The 24,236-nt window shown below is 41.5% G+C and overlaps 1 protein-coding gene across 1 annotated transcript in view; it reads left to right on the top strand.

Moving 5' to 3' along the window:
- The window catches only part of mrps9 (mitochondrial ribosomal protein S9), a 22,232-nt gene extending 12,154 nt beyond the window's left edge, over positions 1-10,078 (top strand). Inside the window, exons 7-11 of the mRNA XM_080833830.1 lie at positions 1,388-1,463; positions 2,014-2,182; positions 6,410-6,518; positions 9,174-9,343; positions 9,707-10,078. Coding sequence (XP_080689956.1) covers positions 1,388-1,463; positions 2,014-2,182; positions 6,410-6,518; positions 9,174-9,343; positions 9,707-9,798 — 616 coding nt within the window. The 3' untranslated portion in view covers positions 9,799-10,078. The remainder of the gene's footprint in view (positions 1-1,387; positions 1,464-2,013; positions 2,183-6,409; positions 6,519-9,173; positions 9,344-9,706) is intronic.
- The last annotated feature ends 14,158 nt before the right edge of the window (positions 10,079-24,236 follow it).

Here is a 24,236-nt window from a genome sequence, read left to right as displayed (position 1 = left end):
TGTGTCTCTCTTCTCTCTCTCTTCTCCATCTTTCTGTGTGTCTCTCTTCTCTCTCTTCTCCACCTGTCTGTCTGTGTCTCTCTTCTCTCTCTACTCCACCTGTCAGTGTGTCTCTCTTCTCTCTCTTCTCCACCTGTCAGTGTGTGTCTCTATTCTCTCTCTTCTCCACCTGTTAGTGTGTCTCTTCTCCACCTGTTAGTGTGTCTCTTCTCCACCTGTTAGTGTGTCTCTTCTCCACCTGTTAGTGTGTCTCTTCTCCACCTGTCAGTGTGTGTCTCTTCTCCACCTGTTAGTGTGTCTCTTCTCCACCTGTTAGTGTGTCTCTTCTCCACCTGTTAGTGTGTCTCTTCTCCACCTGTTAGTGTGTCTCTTCTCCACCTGTCAGTGTGTGTCTCTTCTCCACCTGTTAGTGTGTCTCTTCTCCACCTGTTAGTGTGTCTCTTCTCCACCTGTTAGTGTGTCTCTTCTCCACCTGTTAGTGTGTCTCTTCTCCACCTGTCAGTGTGTGTCTCTTCTCTCTCTCTATTCTCTCTCTCCTCCACCTGTCAGTGTGTGTCTCTTCTCTCTCTCTCCTCCACCTGTCAGTGTGTCTCTCTTCTCTCTCTCTTCTCCACCTGTCTGTGTGTCTCTCTATTCTCTCTCTTCTCCACCTGTTAGTGTGTCTCTTCTCCACCTGTCAGTGTGTGTCTCTTCTCTCTCTCTATTCTCTCTCTCCTCCACCTGTCAGTGTGTGTCTCTTCTCTCTCTCTCCTCCACCTGTCAGTGTGTCTCTCTTCTCTCTCTCTTCTCCACCTGTTAGTGTGTCTCTTCTCCACCTGTTAGTGTGTCTCTTCTCCACCTGTCAGTGTGTGTCTCTTCTCTCTCTCCTCCACCTGTCAGTGTGTGTCTCTTCTCTCTCTCTCCTCCACCTGTCAGTGTGTCTCTCTTCTCTCTCTCTTCTCCACCTGTCTGTGTGTCTCTTCTCTCTCTCTTCTCCATCTTTCTGTGTGTCTCTCTTCTCTCTCTTCTCCACCTGTCTGTCTGTGTCTCTCTTCTCTCTCTCTATTCTCTCTCTCCTCCACCTGTCTGTCTGTGTCTCTCTATTCTCTCTATTCTCTCTCTCCTCCACCTGTCAGTGTGTCTCTATTCTCTCTCTCCTCCACCTGTCAGTGTGTCTCTCTTCTTGCTCTTCTCCACCTGTCAGTGTGTCTCTATTCTCTCTCTCCTCCACCTGTCAGTGTGTCTTTATTCTCTCTCTCCTCCACCTGTCAGTGTGTCTTTATTCTCTCTCTCCTCCACCTGTCAGTGTGTCTCTCTTCTTGCTCTTCTCCACCTGTTGGTGTGTGTATTTGGATGTGTATCATGTTTCCCTAAGGAACTATATTTGTGTGTGTGTGTTTGCTTGCAGCGCCCTCGTGGGAAGCAGGTGGCTACGGAAGGAAGAACTGGAGGAGCTACTGGTTGAGAATATCTCTGATAATGATGTGAGTTCTCTTTCTTATGATGCTACTGGTTGAGAATAGCTCTCTTTCTTATGAAGTTACTGGTTGAGAATATCTCTTTCTTATGATGTTACTGGTTGAGAATATCTCTTTCTTATGAAGTCACTGGTTGAGAATATCTCCCTTTCTTAGGAGAATATCTCTCTTTCTTATGAAGTTACTGGTCGAGAATATCTCTCTTTCTTACTGGTTACTGGTCGAGAATATCTCTATTTCTTACTGGTTACTGGTTGAGAATATCTCCGATAATGATGTGATCTCTGTTTCTTATGAAGTTACTGGTTGAGATTATCTCTCTTATGTTGTCCAACTACTTCCATTCCTAAATGTACGGCTTGATACTAAAATGCATTCAAATTTGATGATTAATTATACAAAGAAGATTTCACACGGTTGGTAAAAGTACTAATACATACTGGTACTCTCTGCTGTCTGTGTGTGTGTGTGTGTGTGTGTGTGTGTGTATGTGTGTGTGTGTGTGTCGTTCTGTCTCTCTCTGTCTGTCTGTCTCTGTATCTGTGTGCGTTCTCAGTATGCACGGTTCATCCAGTTGATGGAGCGGCTGTTGAGCATGCCATATAGTGCGCTGGAGGAGGAGTGTGTGCAGCGTTACCGGCGGCAACTGGAGGTGCAGAGCAGCAAACAGGAAATCCCCCCTCTGCAGCACGACCAGCAGGGGGCAGCCTTCAGCACAGCAGTGGGTAAGGATCACCTCCGATGCCCACAGACTCTCAATAGCAGTCTCCACCAGGGGATCATCCTAAACTCAATATAAATCGAAGACCAAAACGAATGGTTTTGAGAAATGTTTGTAAACTTAAATAAAATAATTTAAGAAAACATTAGAAAAATATCAATCTAAAATTAAATTAAATTATTAATGATTGCTAAAAAGTAATACAAATACAATAAAAAAAGATACAAAATAATGGTTGTTATCGTTTGAAGGTGGCAGACGTTGTAGACTATCCATTCAAGGTGGCAGGTGTAGCACTCCCTAAATTCTGTGTAGCTATAAATGACCACCTTAAGATGGCGCTATAACGTCTCAGGACCTTCACTCGCTAACTCAGGAAGGAGGCCTTATTATCAGGTGAACAAGTCAGGGAGTAAACGTGACCTTATGTATGGCATTTAATTCAAACCTGTGGACATAAAAGTGATAGCCTGACGATGTCATACTCATAATTTTAGTCAGAATATGAGTCTGATACTGCTCCATTGAGCTGTGATTATGGGGCGTGTTTCAACGAACCAGGAAAGAAAATGCCTCTTTGCTCAATTGGATACCTAGAACCATTCAGAGCAACGTAGTATGACCATCTGATACATAAAACTTTTACCGGATCCCGTAGGAAGGATGGCAAAAACATCTTTTCGATCAACAAATGCCTTAATCGCGTTTCTCTGTTCCTCTTTCCGAATGAATGCGCTGTCAATATCTGTGAGATATGCATGCTCAAGTTATACTTATTAGCAGCAAGGCTAGCTAGCTACTATGTATTTCAATGGATTTTTGGTCTAAGCGTTAGCAATAACCTAACAATAATGGTCTACAGAGCTTCACTTAAGACCTACAGTGCCACTTTAAAGTATGTGAACCCCTTGACCACTTAGGAGTTTTCTGTTGTTTTACCATGATTTTTCATTTTTTTCATCACCAATTTTCCATAGAAGGAATGTCAGGTTTATGTTTACCATTTGCATGTACTTTTTTTAGAGGGAATTGTTTGAGTAGCCAAAAGACTACATGAAACATGGAATTAGTCCATTTCAAAAGTAAGTGAACCCCCAGCTGAATTGGTAAAGTCAAGCAGGTAACAGATTCAGTGAAACTTATTTGGGTGCTTAATTAGTCAATTAAGCAAACCGATCATCTGAGACATCCTTAGGGAAAGGTTTGAGCAACACAGATTAAAAGAGAGAGGAAACCAACCAAACTACTGTGGTGCCAAGGTGTACCAACACAGATCAACAATGCCGAAAGGAAACGAGATATCCGAGAACATCAGGAAGAAGGTTCTGACAGCCCATCAGTCTTGGGAAAGCAATCATGGGTCTACAATCAGACGAAAATTGAATAGACATGACATTCATGATCCGGTTGCTAGAAGGAAGCCTCTGCTCTCAAGAAAGAACAAAACTGCCCGTTTCAACTTTGCCCGAGAGCACTTGGATAAACCAAAGGCCTTCTTGAAGTCCCTTCTTTGGACAGATGAGTCCGAGATAGAATTATTTTGTCACAATCAAAACCAACAATTTTCGTCTGATTGTAGACCCATGTACATTTACCCCAGATGCTGCCAGAGAGGTCCGAAACTCTTTAGAGGTGATGTGTGGGTTGACTTTTACCTGATTTATTCTTCTTCTGGTGCTTCTTGGTGATGGTCTTGATGGGCGTCCACTTCTAGGCAGAGATGCAGTCATGTTGAATGCCCTCCATTTCAAAATAATTTGTCTTGGATGGATGGATGGAGCTGGAATCTTTTGGAGATGGTCTTATAGCTTTCCCAAGACTGATGGGCTGTCAGTACCTTCTTCCTGATGTTCTCGGATATCTCGTTTCCTCTCGACATTGTTGATCTGTGTGGGTACACCTTGGCACTACAGTAGTTTGGTTGGTTTCCTCTCTCTTTTAATCTGTGTTGCCCAAACCTTTCCCTAAGGATGTCTCAGATGATCGGTTTGCTTAATTGACTAATTAAGCACCCAAATAAGTTTCACTGAATCTGTAACCTGCTTGACTTTACCAATTCAGCTGGGGGTTCACTTACTTTTGAAATGGACTAATTCCATGTTTCATGTAGTTTTTTGGCTACTCAAACAATTTCCTCTAAACAAGTACATGCAAATGATAAACATAAACCTGACATTTCATCTATGGAAAATTGGTGATAAAAAAATGAAAAATCATGGTAAAACAACAGAAAACGCTTAAGTGCTTAAGGGGTTCACATACTTTCAAGTGGCACTGTATAATACTCTGCAACATTAGTGTTGCACATACACAATTAACTGAACTAACTAAACTACCGTTAATTCAACTTAAGCCTTCTGTCCATCATCGTATAAAGCCCGCCCTGACAATTTGATTGGCTGTCTAGTTTTTGGTCAGGCATAATTTCTCCCCAATGGAGCAGTGCCAGACTGAACTTCCAGACCAAAAATGTTGTGGGCGGGGTTTCGGTCTGGTATCCAGGCTATAAAAGTGATGCACTTGCTCATGATCCGAACGCACAGAATAGCCTGCATGGCAACTCCGAGAGCAACTTCTCCCAACCATCCAGGAACAGTTTGGTGATGAACAATGCCTTTTCCAGCATGATAGAGCACCTTGCCATAAGGCAAAAGTGATGACTAAGTGGCCTGGGGAACAAAACATTGATATTTTGGGTCCATGGCCTGGAAACTCCCCAGACCTTAATCCCATTGACAACTTGCGGTCATTCTCAAGAGGCGGGTGGACAAACAAAAACCCACAAATTCTGACAAACTGGTGCTCAACTTAACACAACCAGCTCATGTTATCCTGTTCCTCATCATCTTTGTATCTGACATAAAGGTTAAGGTATTAAGATAAGCTCATTGTGATCTCTATGGTGCTTTTGGCTAATGTTCCCAATTGGTCTTAGCTACTCGTGCGGAATGCTCCTCCAGTGCAGTGCGAGGAGTCATATTTTAAAACATTAGACTTACTGGAAAAAAACTGCAAAGAACTTTCCACAGAGGGTCTGTTCATACAACCAACGGGACCTGACTATCAAAACCTTTACATTTAACAGTTACCAAAAATGCTAAAACAATGGTAAGTTAAACTAAGGTCGACTACAAACTCCCACGTAATAAACAAGAATGGCAGAGATTCATTGTCTGGGAATTCCCTGCCCCTTCACTGCATTCCATTTGCTCAGTTAGTCTGGCCAACTACTCATTAGCGATCCGCTTCACTCACGTAATTGGACACGCCTTTAACCAATCAGACCAACGATACTATACAACGATACAATGATCGGTAATAAAGCAAACACATATTTTTTCTGTATGAATTGTTCCAGGGCAAGTTTCTGTTCTGTTTTCAAAGAAAACTTGCCTTATCGAAGTTTTGCGGTGCTTCGGCGGCCACCATGTCCAATGTTTAAAAACTCTCCGTGCTGTAGATTTTGTAACGTAGCCGTGGTAAGTTTAAATCCGCCAATGGCGCGCCAGGTAGCCAAAAGCCAGTTTGTGATTGGCTCCAAGGATTCTGGAACTCTTGAAATGAACGGCTATCCGAAGTTGACCAGACCCACTGCAGAGGCAAAATCAATTTGGCCGGAAGAAGTGGGGCGGGACTTCCCAGACTAAGAGATTCAGGTACTGCATCTAGTCTCTTCCAGCGAAGACTGTCAATCACTTCATCTCAAGAACATCCATACCTCCTTACGATATAGTAGAATAACTTTTTAACAACTAATTTCTGGGTGGAAATACAAAATTAGCAGATATCAGCAAAGGGAAAACTAAATGTTCTAATTAAACACTCTAAATAGAAAGACAAGTGTTTTGTCAAAAGTGACATGGACACGACCCCTTACCAGGATGCTTTTCCACTTGTGCATACTGTTCTGTGCGCTTGTATCATGAGCACTCACACCGTTTTTATTTGCACGGTTTTTGAGACTAATTAAATGCCATATGCCATATGTATGGACCTACTTCTAATTTCATAGTGACCGAGAAGTGAATGTATGGTATATTAAGGTAACAGCATCTGGGGCGTACAAAGCACAGAGTGTGAGTGACTAACATAAGGCTTTAAAGTGCACATGTGAGTTCTTTAGGGATTTCATATTATAAGGGAATACTGTCATGTTCTTGGCCTTTATGCGTATTAAAGGTGGAAAATGTGTGTGTGTGTGTGTGTGTGTGTGTGTGTGTGTGACCCTCAGGCAGGAGGAAGACAGCCACAGCTTCTGTAGTCTGTAGAGATGGCGGGTCTGGAAAGATGACCATCAATGGAAAAGATCACTTGCAGTGCTTCCCTGTGCTGCAGGACAGGTTGGTTTCTGCTATGTGTGTGTCTGTGCATGTGTGTTTGTGTGTGTTGGTTCTGTTGTTATTATAAAACTTGGCAGAGATGCTGTCTAGTGCAGTGGTTCTCAACCGGGGGTACGCGTACCCCTGGGGGTACATGAAGGTAGTCCAGGGGGTACGTGAGATTTTTTAAAGATATATTTAAAATTAGCCTCCATTCAAAAATCCGTTAAAAATAGTTATTATACGGCTCTTCAGAATGTTCCTAAAAATTCTGTTGATTTGTATCCATATGTGGGTTAAATGTCTACGTTCACAGGTTTGTAATTTCTTGATTCACACTGCGAAAAGTTTATGACCGCTGCCATTGGCAACAGGTTTTTTGCTTCTTTCATTCATTCCGCAAGTATCCTTCCGCAAGTAGTGACGTAATGGAAGGTCATTGAAACTTGAAGTCAGAAGGTTGGTACGCATTTGTGTGAAAAACTATTTTTTTCTTAGCGGAAATCACAAAATGGCAACAAACTCTTTAAAAAGAGGTATTCTGGAGGAATGTCTTCTATCGTTTTGGCAAGTAACTGTATTATAAGCGCAATTGTTTTTGCGAAAACATGGGACCTGAACACACACAACTCCTGCTGCACACAGAAGTGCGTTGGCTCTCTCGAGGGAGAATACTCAAACGGCTGTGGGAATTACGATCTGAAGTACACACCTTTATGATTGAGCACAGATCTCCGCATGCCACACAGTTGCAAATATGTGCTATCTGGCAGATATATTCAGCAAACTGAACGAACTGAATATATCTGCAGGGAAAGGACACCAGCATTTTAAAACTGTATGACAAGGTGGGAGGCTTCCTGAAGAAAGCAGAGCTGTGGAGAAGAGCCTCTGCACAGGGGAATATTACCTGCTTTCCTCAGATGGATGATTTTCTCTCTAGTGAGGATGTGGACAGAGCTCCAGTCAAGTTGGACATCGTGGGACATTTGACGAATTTGGTTAAAACATTTCATTTTCAATTTCCTACTTTCCTGATATGGAGGATAAGTCTACACAGCTGGATTGGGTGAAAACCCCATTTCTCTTGTCCGAAGCATGTGGAAGTAAGCTACCTGTCACTAATCTGGAAACACTCCTGGAAGTGTCATCTGACCGTGGCCTCCAGATGAAGTTTGCCAAATCCACACTCACACAGGAGCACCCTGACCTGGGAGAGAGCGCTTTGGAGCAGCTACCCTTTGCCTCCTCATATTTATGTGAGGCCTCTTTCTCTGCAATGACTGTGATCAAAACAAAGCAGAGAAACAGACTGTGCAGAAGAGCTTGATCACAGCAGTTGTCTCCCTGTCACCAAGACTGACAAAGATTTTCAGTGAAGCACAAGCACAAGTTTCTTACTAAAATGTAATTGCAAACGCCCTCAGTTCAATGCAACAATGTTCAATCTTCAGTGTTGACAGTTTAATAAATCAGACAATGATGGCATAGCGCTGTGTATTACATATTTTTTTTCAATCAAAAATGCTTTGCGCTGGTTAGGGGGTACATGGCTCAAAAAATATTTCACAGGGGGTTCATCACTGAAAAAAGGTTGAGAACCACTGGTCTAGTGCATCTCTCTGTGAGATGGTAGCACTGGTGCCCAGTTAGCATGCAGATCACAGCCCAGTCAGTGCTGCGGCCCTGGGAGGATTGAATCTCTCTCTCTCTTTCTCTCTCTCTCTCTCTCTCTCTCTCTCTCTCTCTCTCTCTCTCTCTCTCTCTCTCTCTGGCACGCTGTTCCTCCCCGCTCGTTCTATTTGATATGGGAGGAAAGTTCATTACACAGACGACTGCCTCTGAGCGAGAGAGAGAGCGCCTGCACCTCCTCCGCCTTATCGCCGTGGAGACAGAGCGGGACGCGGTGCATCCAGTGGGAGATGTGGGGCAGAAACTGCTTACACACACACACACACACACACACACACACACACACACACACACACACACACACACACACACACACACACACACACACACACACATATATATACACATATATACACACACACACACATATATATATATATATATACACATATACACACACACACATACAGTACATACATATATATTATACACATACACACACACACATACATACATACATACATACATACATACATACATACACATACATGCAAATACACACACACACACACACACATGCATACAAACATACCTACATACATATACTCACACGCATATATGCTACCTATTTTTCATCACACGTGGGATTCCATGTCTGTAGAAAGTAAAAGGCCTTGCCATTTTCATCCAACAGCTTTATTCTGGATCATTCCCCATGGATCTGCCACCTGTGGTTGTGTTTAGAGCTTACAGCACTGGTCTGAGACCAGAGGGTGGGGACACCAGATGGGTTTATTGCAGAGGACAGTAATAGTCCTTCCATCTTTTTCTCTCCCTTTCTCTCTCTTTCTCTCCCTCTCTCTTTCTCTCTCCCTCTCTCTCTCTTTCTCTCTCTCTCTCCCTCTCTCTTTCTTTCTCTCTCTCTCCCTCTCTCTCTCTTTCTCTCCCTCTCTCTCCCTCTCTCTTTCTTTCTCTCTTTCTCCCTCCCTCTCTCTTTCTCTCTCTCTCTCTCTCCCCCCCTCTCTCTCTCTTTCTCCATATCAGGGAGCAGCTGGTGTTCCCACTGCACTTTGTGAACATGTTGGGCCGCTTCGACGTGGAGGCCAGCGTGAGTGGCGGTGGCCGTTCTGCCCAGTCTGGGGCGCTGCGGCTGGCCCTCTCCCGCGCTCTCCTCACCTTCTTACCTGACGACCAAGTGGAGCACGTGAGACAAGGTGGGTCCTTCACATAGTTTTCACAGCTGAACAGACAATATGTTATTCGTAGTTTATATAATCGTATATCACACAGCAGGTTTTAAGTGTGTATTCTGTGTTGGTGGTTCTAACTACTGATCTCCATTATCTAACAGGTTTTAAGTGTGTATTCTGTGTTGATTATAACTACTGCTCTACGTTCTCTAGCAGGTTTTAAGTGTGTATTCTGTGTTGGGGGTTCTAACTACTGCTCTCCGTTCTCTAGTAGGTTTTAAGTGTGTATTCTGTGTTGGTGGTTCTAACTACTGCTCTCCATTATCTAGCAGGTTTTAAGTGTGTATTCTGTGTTGGTGGTTCTAACTACTGCTCTCCATTCTCTAGCTGGTCTACTGACCTCTGACCCCCGGGTCAAGGAGAGGAAGAAGCCAGGCCAGGCTAAAGCCAGGAAGAAGTTCACCTGGAAGAAGCGTTGAGCAGAGCAGAGCAGAGCGGAGCAGAGCGGGACCTGACTACAGTGTGTGAAGAACGTGTGTGAGGGACTAGGGACCCATAATAAGCTGGGTGGACACTTGACTGAATGAAGAGAAGCTCAAAACACAATCATCTCTTGTCACCACTATGGGAGGCAGCAGGAAACTCTCTTCTGTGTCTCATTCACACAGTGTCCTTCGGCGTCTGTCATAATATTACTATATCTGTCAATGGCCTCCAACATCTGTGCTAATATTTCAATAAAGTGTATATTTGTTTTCATAGGCATAGTGTGTGTTCTTTCCAAGCCAGAGGTGACATGGCATAATGATGCCAGCAGAGGGCAGTAAATTGCAGTCTTTTAATATAGCGTCAAGTCAAATGTGTCTTTGTTACTGTCAGATAAAAGCCTTTGGGTGGGAGAACTTTGGTGTGTTCTTAAGAAGGTTCAGACTTAAAAGTTCATATGTTGAAAGTCATATCAGCCACAGTTGCTTGAGTCCAACATCTTTGGTACTGTCTGATAGATGGAGTTTGGTGGGAGCAGTTTGGTTATGAAATAATGCCATAAATAATCCTTCCACCTGGAGGAGTGGCTTGGAGGAGTTGCTGGTAGTGTGGTGTTTTGGGGATCATAGTTGACCTGGCATGAGATGTTCCAGTCTCTGATCCTGTGAGGACTGACCGCTGTCTTTGGCCACTGATTTGCCATCGTGTCTAGACTATCTGTAGAACATTTTTTGGTATTTTGAAACAATTAACAACTATAACCCCATTTACAACTATTTTGTCTGTAGAGAGGGTTAGTACATAACCTGTGTTCCAAATTAAACAATAACAGCCTGATTTATTATTAATTGGCTGACCCCTCTCAGCACAGGGCAACACTTTTTAAGACAGAGAAGTTTCCTCCTCAGCCTCTCTTCTCTCCCAGACAGAGCTGCAAACTTCTCTATTCACTCTCCACAACCAAACAATGGCAACTGCCGGAAAAGTAAGTCCTAGTTGCTCTTCTTACCTTTCTTATACTTAAGCAGAAGAGCTTGTGTTTGAACTATTAACATTTGACAAATAAGAGCTGTATATCTATAGGTAGGAAGTCGAAACAAAGGTGCATGAAGGTACTTATGTGATCTACCACCTCAAAGGACAATATGCGTAAAGAGAAACTATGTTCTTGCTCCGAAGTGCATTGGGCCCAGTGGCTAATGAAATGCAGCCAACTGGGAGAGCCTCTTCCAGAACAGACCTCGGCTTCTCAGCTGCTTTATCCATTTTGTGTGCTCCACCCCTACGTTATGTTCCCGTCATGAAGCTACTCCATCTTTTTCAACAGTATTCTAAATGGATTAGATAAGATTCCTTTTTAATGTCAGTTTGGGTACAAAGCTCATGAATTGCAATAGCATTTAACCAAAAGAGCAAAGTAGTACAGTAGAACGTATCAAAAATCTGTGATGGTATTCTGCCACATTTTCTCAAACATTTTGTTTTTTCATTTTGGATTTTTGTGCACGCCCAGCATTCAATGGCCTATGGAAGCATATTCAAATGCTAACAAAAGTTTATGACACCGAGCTTAAACAGCACATTTTTGTAAACTGTGTGCTTTGGAATTTTCATTGTTAGTTTAAATACTACATTTGATCACTTTTTCAAGTATACACTGAGATTTCACAAAAAGTGAGGTCATGGAAATTTGGTTTAGCGACATGGAAAAGTCATGGAAATCCATTGGTCAAAATGTGTATGAACTCTGAGAACAGTCTAGCTTGCAGTACTTAAATTGTGGATACATTAGTCTTTAAGATATATACAGATATCCTAGTATATGCCTACAGCTGAATTCCAAATAATAAAATGTAAATAATATTTTTAAGGCAATACTTAATTAACAGTATTATCTTTAAAATATCAGATAATATCAAGTCTAGATTTTGAAGATTCAAATGATGTGATGGCACAATACAACTACTATGCCTACCTGCCCTTAGAGCCAATTCAACCACATGTCCTCCATAATAATTGGTGTTCAATCTGATAACCAACAGATTTAGCTAGATGGCTAGTTTTGACAGTGGAAAGTGGTGCCAATGATAATTAAAATTGCCCAACTAGACAAGGATATGTAAACCAATCACATATTAATGTTTTTTTTCTCGATTGAGGTCATGCGTGGCCTGTCCTAATGTCCAATTTGCAATGAGTTTACTATCTAGATATTGATAGCTAGTTTAACTTAGCTACTGTATGCTACCGCATCGTTAGCTAAAGTTATAGCGAAAAGTTTGGGCGGTTATTTGCAGAGGCTTCAATTCGATAATTATTAGCAAGCAATCCAAGTTGACACCCTAGACATTGTCTGCCCCTTTGAGATTGACTTAACGTTGGCTAATATATGCTAAAAACTAGTAAACATTAGCTAGTTATCATTGACAGTTACTAGCTAATTTACTGTGGCATAAATTGCAGGGTAGTGCACTTTCAGGTGCCTCTTGAGGTTTTTTTCCCACCTATTTTCAAGCGACATGGATTCTCTCCGGTTATTGTAATGTGTTGTGTTTTAAATTTTCTGTCAAGTTATAATTAAAGTATGTCCAGAAATCGATTTTTCATTATCTTCCATTACCGAGTGCTTGAACTTGACCCATTCAAAAATGTCTGTTAGGGCGTCACTTGCATGTCTGGGCATCTCAGGGAGTGGAGGATGGATACAGGACCGGGCAACATTCAACCAATGATATAAGGGATGCACTGCACTAGGTGCATGCAAGTTTCGAAAAAAGTATTCATTACATTTTAAATTGTCCGTAAGTCCACCACTATCATTTTCGTCTCTTGTCTCGTCTTCTAAAATAATTGATATAGTCACAGTTTTTATTTTCAAAGATCCGTTTCCGTGACGTCACGTCTTAGTCATGGGACAAATGTTGTTAACGCATATTTTTCCCTGACACTGACGTATCAAATTACTCCAGCGCCAGCCACATAAAGTCACAGCAACATCTGTGTTATGCAATTACCTATACCGATACTTCTTAGATTTGGTCTCCATGAAAGTGCAATTAATTTGGAGGCGTATTTTATTTTATCCTCTGCAGATTATGTCAAGCCTACAGTACAAAATTAACAGAAGGCTATCCGAAGCCAAAAATAAACAGAGCTTTCTGGTTTTAACAAAAAAAAAAAGCCTTCAAAGAGACTTCGCAAAAACAACGTAAGAGAAACGCTTCCGCTGCATTCCCGCACGCTTGAAAATGTGTTCATAAGCAGCCGAAGTCTTCTCAGCTGTGTTCCTTCCGATTAGTTTCTTAGATTGATGCGCGTTCTTGTGAAAGTGGATTTGCATACATACACGCCCCGCCAGCTCCTTATTAGGGCACGCAGCCATTAACCAAGTGTGCTGTCAGATTTTCCCAAATCCACATGAAAGCAACTCGTAACAGGTGTTTATTAATAAGATGGAGATATTTTCTTACGTTGAACTTCCAAAGTCCGTAAAACACATTTAAGAAGTCACTTTAAAAAAAAAACGAAAAATGGCTACCATAGTGAAGACAGGTCACGAGTAGGAGTATAAATCACAGTCAGTGCTGTCAGCCAAAATAGCCTACATAGGTGTGAAGACTGGTCACGAGTAGGCGTATAATTAGCAGTAAGTGCAGTGACAGTTCTTAGAGATTGGGCTTAGTGTTTATTTATTTATTCACTTACATTTGCAGTGTTCGTGTACATTTACAATCACATTCAGTCATTTAGCAGACGCTTCGTCCAAAGTGAAACGTAATTGTGAATGATACAAATATTCTCGTATTTATTATTATTATAATTAGTGTAATCCGAGGACGTCTGTAGAGTTGACGTGAACGCAATCACCAAGGGGTTCTCACAAATTCAACCGTTAACCCTTTTAACACAGAGTTTTTTCAAATGTCATTCCTCAACACAATTCCTCAAATAACCACAAGATGGCCCGAGGAATCGCATTTGAGAAGATTCCGGCAGAGTTACGACTGCTATTTCGCGTGCTGAAAGTCTTCTGAAGTTCAGAAGAAAAAACTATGGAGAATGGCAAATGTTTTCCTAAATCCTGCAAAGTGGAGTTCCTTCTGAAATCCTTCTGAAAGTCTTCCCAACTGCTGTCGAGAATGAGGGCCAATGTCATTACATTCGACAAATTTCAAATATAACCAGATAAAGGCAATTCGATTTGCTGCTGGTTAACAACACAGTCTGCTTAGCAAAATGTGAACAGAACTACTACTGGATTAGCACATGAGCACATTTCAGTTCCAAAAGGATCAAAAGAGTCTCCTACTCAAGTAAACAAAAAAATCACTTAACCTATGTGGTACTATAAGTCTTTCTCTCTACCTCTTTCTCTTTTTGGTTGCTTCAGTCTTGCGCCCCTAGCATAAGTGAACTATGTGTCTTCAGATGTTTAATCACATTTCTTGTGTTAAACAAAGTAATTTCCTTTCCAGCCCTCGGCACCGCAGCAGTGCAGATCTTACACTGTGCCTTACTCCTGTCGTCATCTATCTTAAAATTAGCCCAAATCGTCGTTAAGGCAGCACAACTGATTTGCTAATCACTAACAAGATGCTAGCGGCTAAACCTTACGAAACTGTTAAAATTAGCTAACTTTGACACTATGACAAACCAGTGAGTCAACAACTTTCCTTACACGGTCAAACATCAAGCAAGTGCAACACAAGATAGCAAATAAGCTATTTGCTAGTCCAGCAGAGAGTGGTAGGACAGGTAGGACAACAAATCACATTTTGTGTCCGCATAGCGCGACCAGTTTGATGTAGTGAAATACTGATGAGGGGTATCGGTGCTTGGTATTGGCAATTCAGAAACGATTACGAGTATGAGGATTTTAACGAAGTATCAGCCCGATACCCGATACTGGTATCGGTGCATCCCTAGTTGCTACGTCCGACAAAACTCCCAGGACTGTCAACCCAAAAGCATGGCCAGGACGGGACAGGATAGCACCCATCTCATGTCAGAACAGGAAGAACTGGAGTGGAACTCTCATCCCGAACTCCTCTAGTCAAGACACCCTTCATGTGATTCATCAGAGGACCAGCGGTGAAATCAGGATCCATACCGTCTAAACACTAGAAAACACCTGCCTTTACACTCCACACCTTGCCCATATCTCATCCACCATTGACACACACACACTCCTGTCCAATGGCACGTCTCTACATGTGAGCGTGCTGGTTTGCATGTATGTGTTGGACTCTCATTTTTCACTGAGGCCTGAGTTGAACCCTGAGCCTCTATTATGTGTGGCTGTACAGTCCCATACATAACGTCCTTGTTTGATGGTGTTGGTGATGTTTTTTCACATAGTGATGTTGATTTTTAATTATTAATTGGTGAATCATTATTTTGTAAAGTTCATGGTGTGCAATATTGTGAAAAGAAAAATAATGTCAACAATGATCACTGTAACTTTTTTTTCTCCATTCAAAAGGGTGCAAGTCCACTCTGTATGCATCCAATGGGACTCCAGAGTAGTTTGTGGGCTGGTTTGTGTAATATCCCTGTATGTTCAGCTCATCAGTCTTACATAGTTTTATGGTGATTGTACATCTGCAACTTCTCAACAGAACACAATGCAAGTAGCCTGGATACCAGCCCAAACCCCACCCACAACATTTTTGGTCAGGGAGATTTGGTCTGGCTCTGAGCTAGTTGGGAGAGAGTTTCATCGGACGGATAAAGCCGGACCAATCAAATTGTCAAGGCGGGCTTTATACGATGATGGACAGATGATCAAGCGGTATATTCGAAATCCTCTCAAGATGGCAGCGTATCCGGCTTGTAAGTGGGACATATTTTATGTAAATGATGCTATCTACACAACTTTTTTATGTCTACATTGACTCGGTTAGTTGTATATGTGCAACACGAATGTTGCCGAGGATTGTATGTCTTAACTGAAGCGCTCTAGACCATTATTGTTAGGTCATTGCTAACACTTACACCACAAATCCTTGCTGCTAATTAGTAACGTGAACAGGCATATCTCAACAGATATTGACAGCGCATTCATTTTGAAAGAGGAACAGAGAAACACGATCAAGGCATTTGTCGATCGAAAATATGTTTTTGCCGTCCTTCCTACGGGATCAGGTTAAAGTTTTAATATATCAGATGGTCATACTACGTTGCTCTGATTGGTTCTAGGTATCCAATTGAGCGGAGGCATTTTTTCCCCCTGGTTCGTTGAAACACGCCCCATAATCACAGCCCAATAGTTCAGTATCAGACTCATATTCTGACTAGAATTATGAGTATGACATCGTCAGGCTACAATGCAAGGGTAACCTTTCAGCTTCAATCTTGTGACATATCCTACAATTAAGCACAGTTAAATTCATATGATTTATTATGAGATTAAAATTAACTAGAATGCGTTTCTTGAACGAACTGCGAGAGTGTGCTTGCTCTGTTGCGGCCATGACCTTTGACGGTGCAGCCATAACATCACACAAAGGATCAGACATGGGAAGAAAACAGTCTGAGTAATGTAACCAAATTTGAAGCATTTGAGAGAATTTGCATTTGAGAGAACAAGTGCCTTGGAATTGACCTATCGCTAAGCCCCGCCCTCCATTGTGACTGTTGCTAGCTCGGACACGTTATCAGAGCTGAGCTGACTAGAGTTTACAATGGCAGCTATCAGTGACAAAACTATATCCCAAGAGGCTCTAGACAACTTTTGGAGACAAAAGGGCCTGATTTCGCCTAGAATCCTTCAAAAGGGACTTAATTATGCAATGGAGGGATATGTATACAATTTAAAACTCGATATGGTGGATAACAAGCTTAAATTTGAGGCGAGAATTTACAGAGCTCAATGCAAGAGGGAGAAGCCTCAACTCACGGTCATCGCGATTGCAGATAAATACATCCAATACCAGCATTGTTCATGCACCGCATGGGAAAGATACAATGAATTCACATTCAGTAAATTTAACTAATCTGGAAGACATATGAATGTAGACCTACGTTTAGTAACTAGCATTAACATAGCATTTGTTGAACCTACATTACCACAAACCTCATAAAACAACCGAAAAATCACGGCCTCTAATGCTATCCTATGGAGCTGTAAACTCACGATGTCCGAGTGCAGCTGTTACTAAACTGCCATTGGCCCGTCTGCGTTCGAAAGGCGGGGCTTAGCGACAGGTCAATTGGGGCAGGTGTCAGTGAAGCACAGCTGCAAGCCAGTTCAAAGACACCATTATGAAGTCACAAAGCCACAGAGTTCTGCCATGCAAGTCTATGGGGAAAAAAGGTGATGAAAAAGAGGAATAAAAAAAGAGTGGCAAAGAGTACCGCCACGAAAAGATATAGCAGGTTGCACCGGTTCGGGCCGGACATTTCAGTGTTCGAACGGCATCTCTATCTCAATCGGGCGAGGCCTGATTAGTCGCAAGAAAAACACGGCAGAAAGGAGAATATAGAAAACTTAAGAAGAACAATAGTTGTGCTTGTCCTACAGGCAAGCACACTAATTAAAAGCTGTTGTTCAAGAACCCCTCACAGATTCACAAACTTTCAAGCACCACTGTATGTAGTCATTCTCATATTACCCAACGAATGGCAAAGTCACCCCAATATGCATGCAATAATAAGTTTAATTAAAATAGCCAGACTGGGGTTCAAAAAAATGAAGTTGAAAGGACTAAAGAGTTCTAAGAGGATCTGATGATCCAACGGATCATTGAGCTGTGTTGGTGACTAGGTGGCACAGTCCCATCTCTGGAGTAGATGTGTTGGTCAGCCTAGATGCAGTCTCTTCCAGTTTAGCTTGGCTCTAAGAAGCAGTCAGTTCAACAGTAACCTCATTGAGCCGAGTCTCAAAAGATGTTGCACAGGCTGAAAAAGAGATGGTGAAGAAGAAAAAAACACTTTCCAAGTATGTTTACTTAGTGAATACTCAATGTTACAGTGAATGGATGCATCTTTATGTGTTCAGACATTCAGTTTCACTTACCTTAGACGTTGATGTTCTCTTCAAAGGACTTATCCTCACAATGCCCAATTTTAGCACCTTTCCGTATGTTCTGATTAAGCAAGAGAGAGATTAATCATTTCAAATTCAAATTTAAATGAATGAAGAAATATCTAAATGGCATACTCACAGATCCTGTTACACCAATTTGTTCTTCTCTCAGTAGCCTCTGTGATCAGCATTAGTACACATAATGTCTAAAATTACAACAACATCTCGTATAGGAACTGAACGGCACCTTGAAGGAGAACTTGAATTTTGGCATCCTGAAGAAACAGCACCCTACGGTCTCTTCCTCCTGTGGCATCTCCAGTGGGCCAGCAGATACAGGAGCCTTGGTGACCTCAGCCAGCGTCTCACTGAGCTCTGTGAGAAAATATGGAATGATTTATATATCCTCCATATCCAAACTGGTTAATTTATAGCAGGTGAACATAGTTACATCTAGTTGAAGTGTTGCTTCAAATATCACCATGAACTTACTAGTGTTTGCAACAGGAGAGGGCTGGCTCTGACTCTGGGATCCTCGCTTTGGTTTCTGAAGAACATATAGTTATATAGTAACTAAAAGATATACCCTACAACTGGGCACAGTACATCTTGTAGTGTATAGACAGTATGGCTGTATGACAGTTCAAAACTCCATGAGCTAAATGATGCATGCATGATACTCCACCTTGAATTTCATTGTTGGCATCTTCAACCAAGCTGGAAACATTTTGTTCTTGGTCTTTTCCCTTCCTTGGTCTTGTCCAACTGCAGCTTGAATTGAAGGGAGGTGTGTAGAAGCTGCTATGCTGGTTTGGCTACAAGTCTTTGTTATTTCTTTTGTTAGCGTTTCTACCAGTGATGATTCAAAAGATTGATCTTTTGATTCAAAGGCAGAACGGAGGACATCTTTAGACCCAAACTGAAGAATAAGATCCTCGAAAACATTTCTGTAGATCTGGTTAAAATGTACGTCTTGAGGATAGATTTCATCGCCTGTCATGCCAAAAGCTGTATCGAGCTCAGACAGAATCTTCCGAATCACGTCTTTGGACATATCCAGCACATTATCTGAAAGTCCATCCTGTTGGGTGCCAATGTCCTGGTGGAAGCTATTGACTTTCTTCAGGAGTCGAATGACCAGCATGGAGACCAAGGTGGCATAATCATTCTTGTTGGACTCTAACAGACATAGGTGAGATGAACTGTTGACTCCTTTACACTGACTATTTGGCATCAAATCTTTATGTTTGTCAAAAGTACAAGGCAGCAGATTGTTTGAGTCAGTGGTGGATGATTTATCGTTAGTGACCTCTGCCTGTTTGTCTAAGAGTTTCTGATCCTCCTTGACTAATTCCTTCAAGTCAGAAGCATAATTTTCCACCATGATTTCCATGTTGATTTCCACCATGACTTCGTTGGTCATCACCTGGGTGAATAAGTTCACTGTATTTCCAAACACCTCAGGTGATGATTTTGAGGTCTCTAGATTGTGCTGTAAATGTTCTTGATTGTCAGAAGATACTGAGGGGAACAAACATGAAAGGAGTAGTCGCTTCACAGCCTCCTCTACATAATTGTAAATGAACCCTGAAGGAATTTCATTCTTTCCCTCAGCTCTAGGTGGTAGTTTGCACAGAATAGAATCTGAAAGACTCTTTCCAACTGGCACGGAAATGGTCTGCAGACCATGATAACCTTTTAGTGTCTTATGTACTCGATCTGCAATATCACAGGAATATTGACCTATTTGTGTTTCAGTGATCAATCTTTCCAGACTTCCAGTGATGGGTACACGTTTTTCCAATTCTAAAATGGTGTCTAACACACTACCGATGATTTCATTTGCACATCCAGATGACAGTGAAGCAGTGTCCATGTCAACAAAAGTATGCGTCAGAAGAGGGGAAATCCTTTCGACAAACACTTCTGAGGGAACAGAGGTACCGGAGCGTTTGCTTTGGTCATCTATTTCTGAGTGAAATGATACTGAGGAGTCCAATGGCAATGGCAATCCAGGGCTTTGTGACCTGTCTGTTTCTGTTTCAATGTCAATCATTTGCACTTCATTCAACACAGCACTAAGCATCTTATCAATCAGCTCTACCTGCTCTAGATTTTCTGCCGTCTTGAGATCGGGAAGTACACTCTGCATGGACAAAATTACTTGACTAGTGACATTAATGGCTGAAGCCACTGTCATTTTCTCTTTACTGTCAGAGTGAAAAGATTTGGAAAACAATTTCCCCACCATGTTCTCAATGGCATTGAACATTCTTTGAGATGTTGATCTGTAGATCCTTTTCATTGAAACAACAGTTCCTAGGGCTTGTGTTTTCTCCAAAAGATATTTCATCCCCTCAATAACACATCCAACAACATCAAATGATGTTGAATGAACCTCTTGGCTTGACATTCTGTCCTTCATGGATTCAATAATATCCTCAACTAGATCAACTGCAAGAGACTCTGACAGGGGACCCGATGGAAAGAAATCATGAAACTGACAGAGGTCTGTTTGACTTTCTGCTTTGGCGTTTGACTCCTCGTCATCTTCAGCAAATTCCTCAACTGGGGAATCATTCTCAAAAGTTTTGAACAAAACCTCACTCACTTGCTTTGATGCCCTTTGTTGAAATTCAGTGCCAGTAAACTGGTTGAGCAAGTGGATGGAGGCTTTAGCGTGTTCAGTCATCATGGGTGCTGTAGAAGGACCAGAGTCATAGTCCTTAATTGTGCCCAAGGCTGTCAAATCAACAATCTTTTCGGAGATGGAAGAATAACGCTCTGGTAAGGCAGGCACAACTAGATCCAAACCACTGACTATTCTGACAGATTCTCGCGAAACCTTGTCAACTTCTTTCTTGGGTGCTGCCAAGAGCATTTCATTTGTTATCCCCTGAGATCCTTGGCGTAGAGATGACCCTTCAGGTCTCTTGGCCTCTGAGGTGCTAACCCTATTCCAAGGCATAAAGACCACATGTATAACTGACAACACAGAGCTAGTTACACATAGTTAACTAAAACATGACGATGAATCCGGTGCTATTTCACAACATGGAGGGCATGATCTGCAGTCATGAGGGTGTCATTTTTGACAGTAGTACTAAACAGTCAAATCTTGTGTTTTATGAAAATAAAAGGATAAACAAGACATTCCAGTTATTACTGTACATACCAAAATGTGTGTTGCCCTGATCCTGTCATTCCACATACAGATGAAACAGGAACACCCAGAATTTCACTGAGGACTGGGAGCAGGTAATAATGAGCAGTCTGGACTACTTTCTTCACTATGATAGCACAAAGATGGCCAACTTCTTCTTTGGTCCTCTGAGTAAACAAAATCAGACAATAAGGTATTTCATCAGAGAGGAATATTAAAGAATAAAGAATATTAGAGAATGTATATGTAAATCAACCCTCCATATATAATAGAACAGTAATATACGGAAGATTTTATGTGGCGAAATCAAACTCACAGGCACACATAGAGCCTCAGAGACAATTCTCCAATGCCTGCAAAAGAGAAAAGAATTTTAGAACATTGGAACTTTCCAATCCGACAGGAAACACTGAATTTTCTTGTCTCTTACTCTTCAGTCATGTTCTCCACAAGGTGGCGTATCATGGGGGAGAGGTTCATATGATCCAGATCTGAGAAAGCAAATGTATTATTAGCATGTGTGGTGGGTCATGTTGACCATTTTAGCAGTGGGTCTTATGGCACCAAGGAACTTGTATCGACTGTTAGATATTAAACCTTATTTTAGGAACGAAAACTAGTTTTGACTACTTTTATTGACACACTTTTTATGGAATTTGGCATAGACTAACCTGCATCAAACCTTTTGGTCCTCGTTGTAGAACTACCTTCAGCTCTTGATTCCTCACAAGACTTTTTCTTTGACTAAGAGAAAACACATAGTTAGTTGTAATCATCAGTTCATTCTCAGCAGTCAGTCCCTTCAGGATTTTGGAATAAAATGCAAGTCATATCCTCTCTTATTCAGTCAATGCTTTCTGTCTGTTTGTTTTTCCAACATAAATAGCCAAACTTTTCACTCCCTCTCCTTCTATCCTTCTTTCTTTCTTTACTGACACTCTGCACCGTATAGCAACCACCATGTCTCCCCTAGCAATGCCCTAGCAACCACTTAAATGACCATAGCAACTACCTCAATTTACCTAGCCACACCCTAGGAACCACTGCCATCATGACAACTTAGCAACCACCATAGCAAAAACCTTGACTACCATACCAACACCCTAGCAACCACCTTGACTACCAATGCAGCACCCAGGTAACTACTTATGTAACCACAACAATTATAGTGACACCCTTGCAATGACCATAGCAACCACCTTAAGTACTATACAAAGACCCTAGAAACACCCAGGCAACATTGACCTATACATCCTGTCATATTGTTGCTATGACAACTGGTTGTCATGACAACTAACAATTAAAGATGTCTTGACAACATGCCTGTATGCTAAACTTTTATTCAGCATGTCATCATGACAATTAGTAACTTCTGCTGTCATGGCAACTAGGCATATTAGACATGTCTGATCTTATGACAGTTATAAGTAAGACATTTGAATTCCATATTTTCTTTTCTTTTGTATTCATTCATACATACATTTTCTTGACCAACTATACACCTGGGGTGTGTTTGGTCAACCGCATTTCGAGAGAAACAGTCCCGTTGAGTAAGCTGTTATTTATTTTTTAGCTAGCACCACAAACTAAAGCCCCATAGCAATATGTACAAATATTAATTAACAGGGCACCTAAGCAGAGAGGGACATTTTGTCTCCTTTTAACCATTTTTAAGCCATAAATATACCATCCCTAAAACACTTACAAGTCTAATGGTTTTGAAATTAAACTATTACTTAGGCCTACCTCGTTTCCTTCCGACATTGTGAGATTGAGATTACCAGAGTCCGAAAAATGAAATAAACCTTTAAAATACGAAGCAGATAGCTCGATGAACTGTATTGCTCAGTCAATTTGAAGTTCTGTGTGAGAATACTTGAAACATAACCGTGGCATCACCGTGGCTAATGAGCTAACAATAACGTCTCATATGCGTCACAATGCCCTGATCTGCCCATGGCAGGAACACTAACATTTCATGATTTCCATGATTTAATTAATGAAATAGGACGATCATTATCGGATAATACATTCCAACAAGACCAACCTTGCTTTAAGAATGTGTACAACTTGTACTGTACTATCAGCTTTGAGCATTGTGTATCGTGATATTTCATTTTAAACGCATTGGCACGTTTATGAGAACTTTTTACTAATCGTCGCTTATTTTCCCTTGCTGTCTCGTCCGTGTTTCCATTTGTGTTCCAACCCTTCTCTGTCAGTAAAGAACCCCCCGAAATCCGCATCTAAAAATGGTGTTTTAGTAGTTTGTACCTGAAATCTGTATCCTATATAGGCCTAATATAATATCCATATTAATGAATTGATCATCCGCAGTCTAAAGCAACTGCTCTGCAATTTTGTAGCATAAGCAAACTATTCCTTAATTTACATCTACTAGACGTAACCCTCGATCACGCCCTCAGTAGCCCAAAATCTAGTTGAGCCAGTCACCTTGGACACAAGTGCTGTGAACAGACGATATAATCACCATCGCCGTGTGTCAAGAACAAAACGATGTATTTGACCCCGCAATCTTAGCGGTATTAATCTGGACCTGCTGGACCTGCATAGCAGCCTCTTTGTTGGTGGGACATTTTAGGATGTTGGTGCCTTTCTGCAGTCTGAAGATACTGGCTCATGTCGTTTCGTATGGTTAAGATTTGTACTTCACCACCTACCTTTCACATTAAATAGCTCTTTCACCTTCTATCACAGGTCAACGGAGATTAGATTTTCGTGATTGTATATGCTATAACACTGAATCTTTTACAGCTACACAATAACACAAACACACTCCTACAAACAGACATGCACCAGTGGCGGACCCACAGGGCCAGCTAAGCCTTCTCTGAAGGCATGTCAATTTTCAAAATGAATAAATGATATTGAACTCAAGTATTGTTTTAATTTACTGTTAATAATCTATCAGCATCAACCCGTTTCCATACTCCAGTGCTGAGATATGTATGTGGTGTGGAAGGATCTGTGCTGTATCGCTCAAAACACATCTGGCTCAAAATGTCATTGACCTCAGCCACCATGTCAGTTATGTCATCCAGTGTGTTGTATGGATATCTGTAAATCTGAATTTTGATATTTGTAAAAAGTGATAATATGATCCCAATACAATCTATGCACATAGCCTTTTTGAATCAAATATATGGGCCATTCTACCGAATTGGTGCAAAGTCAGGTCGGAAATATTTTGATTTTTTGTATGTTTTATTCCCAAAACTTTG

This window comes from Sprattus sprattus (genome assembly GCF_963457725.1).
Source record: "Sprattus sprattus genome assembly, chromosome: 3".
Taxonomy (NCBI): domain Eukaryota; kingdom Metazoa; phylum Chordata; class Actinopteri; order Clupeiformes; family Clupeidae; genus Sprattus; species Sprattus sprattus.
The sequence above is the reverse complement of the archived record's forward strand: the minus strand, read 5'-3'. Positions and strand labels throughout refer to the sequence as shown.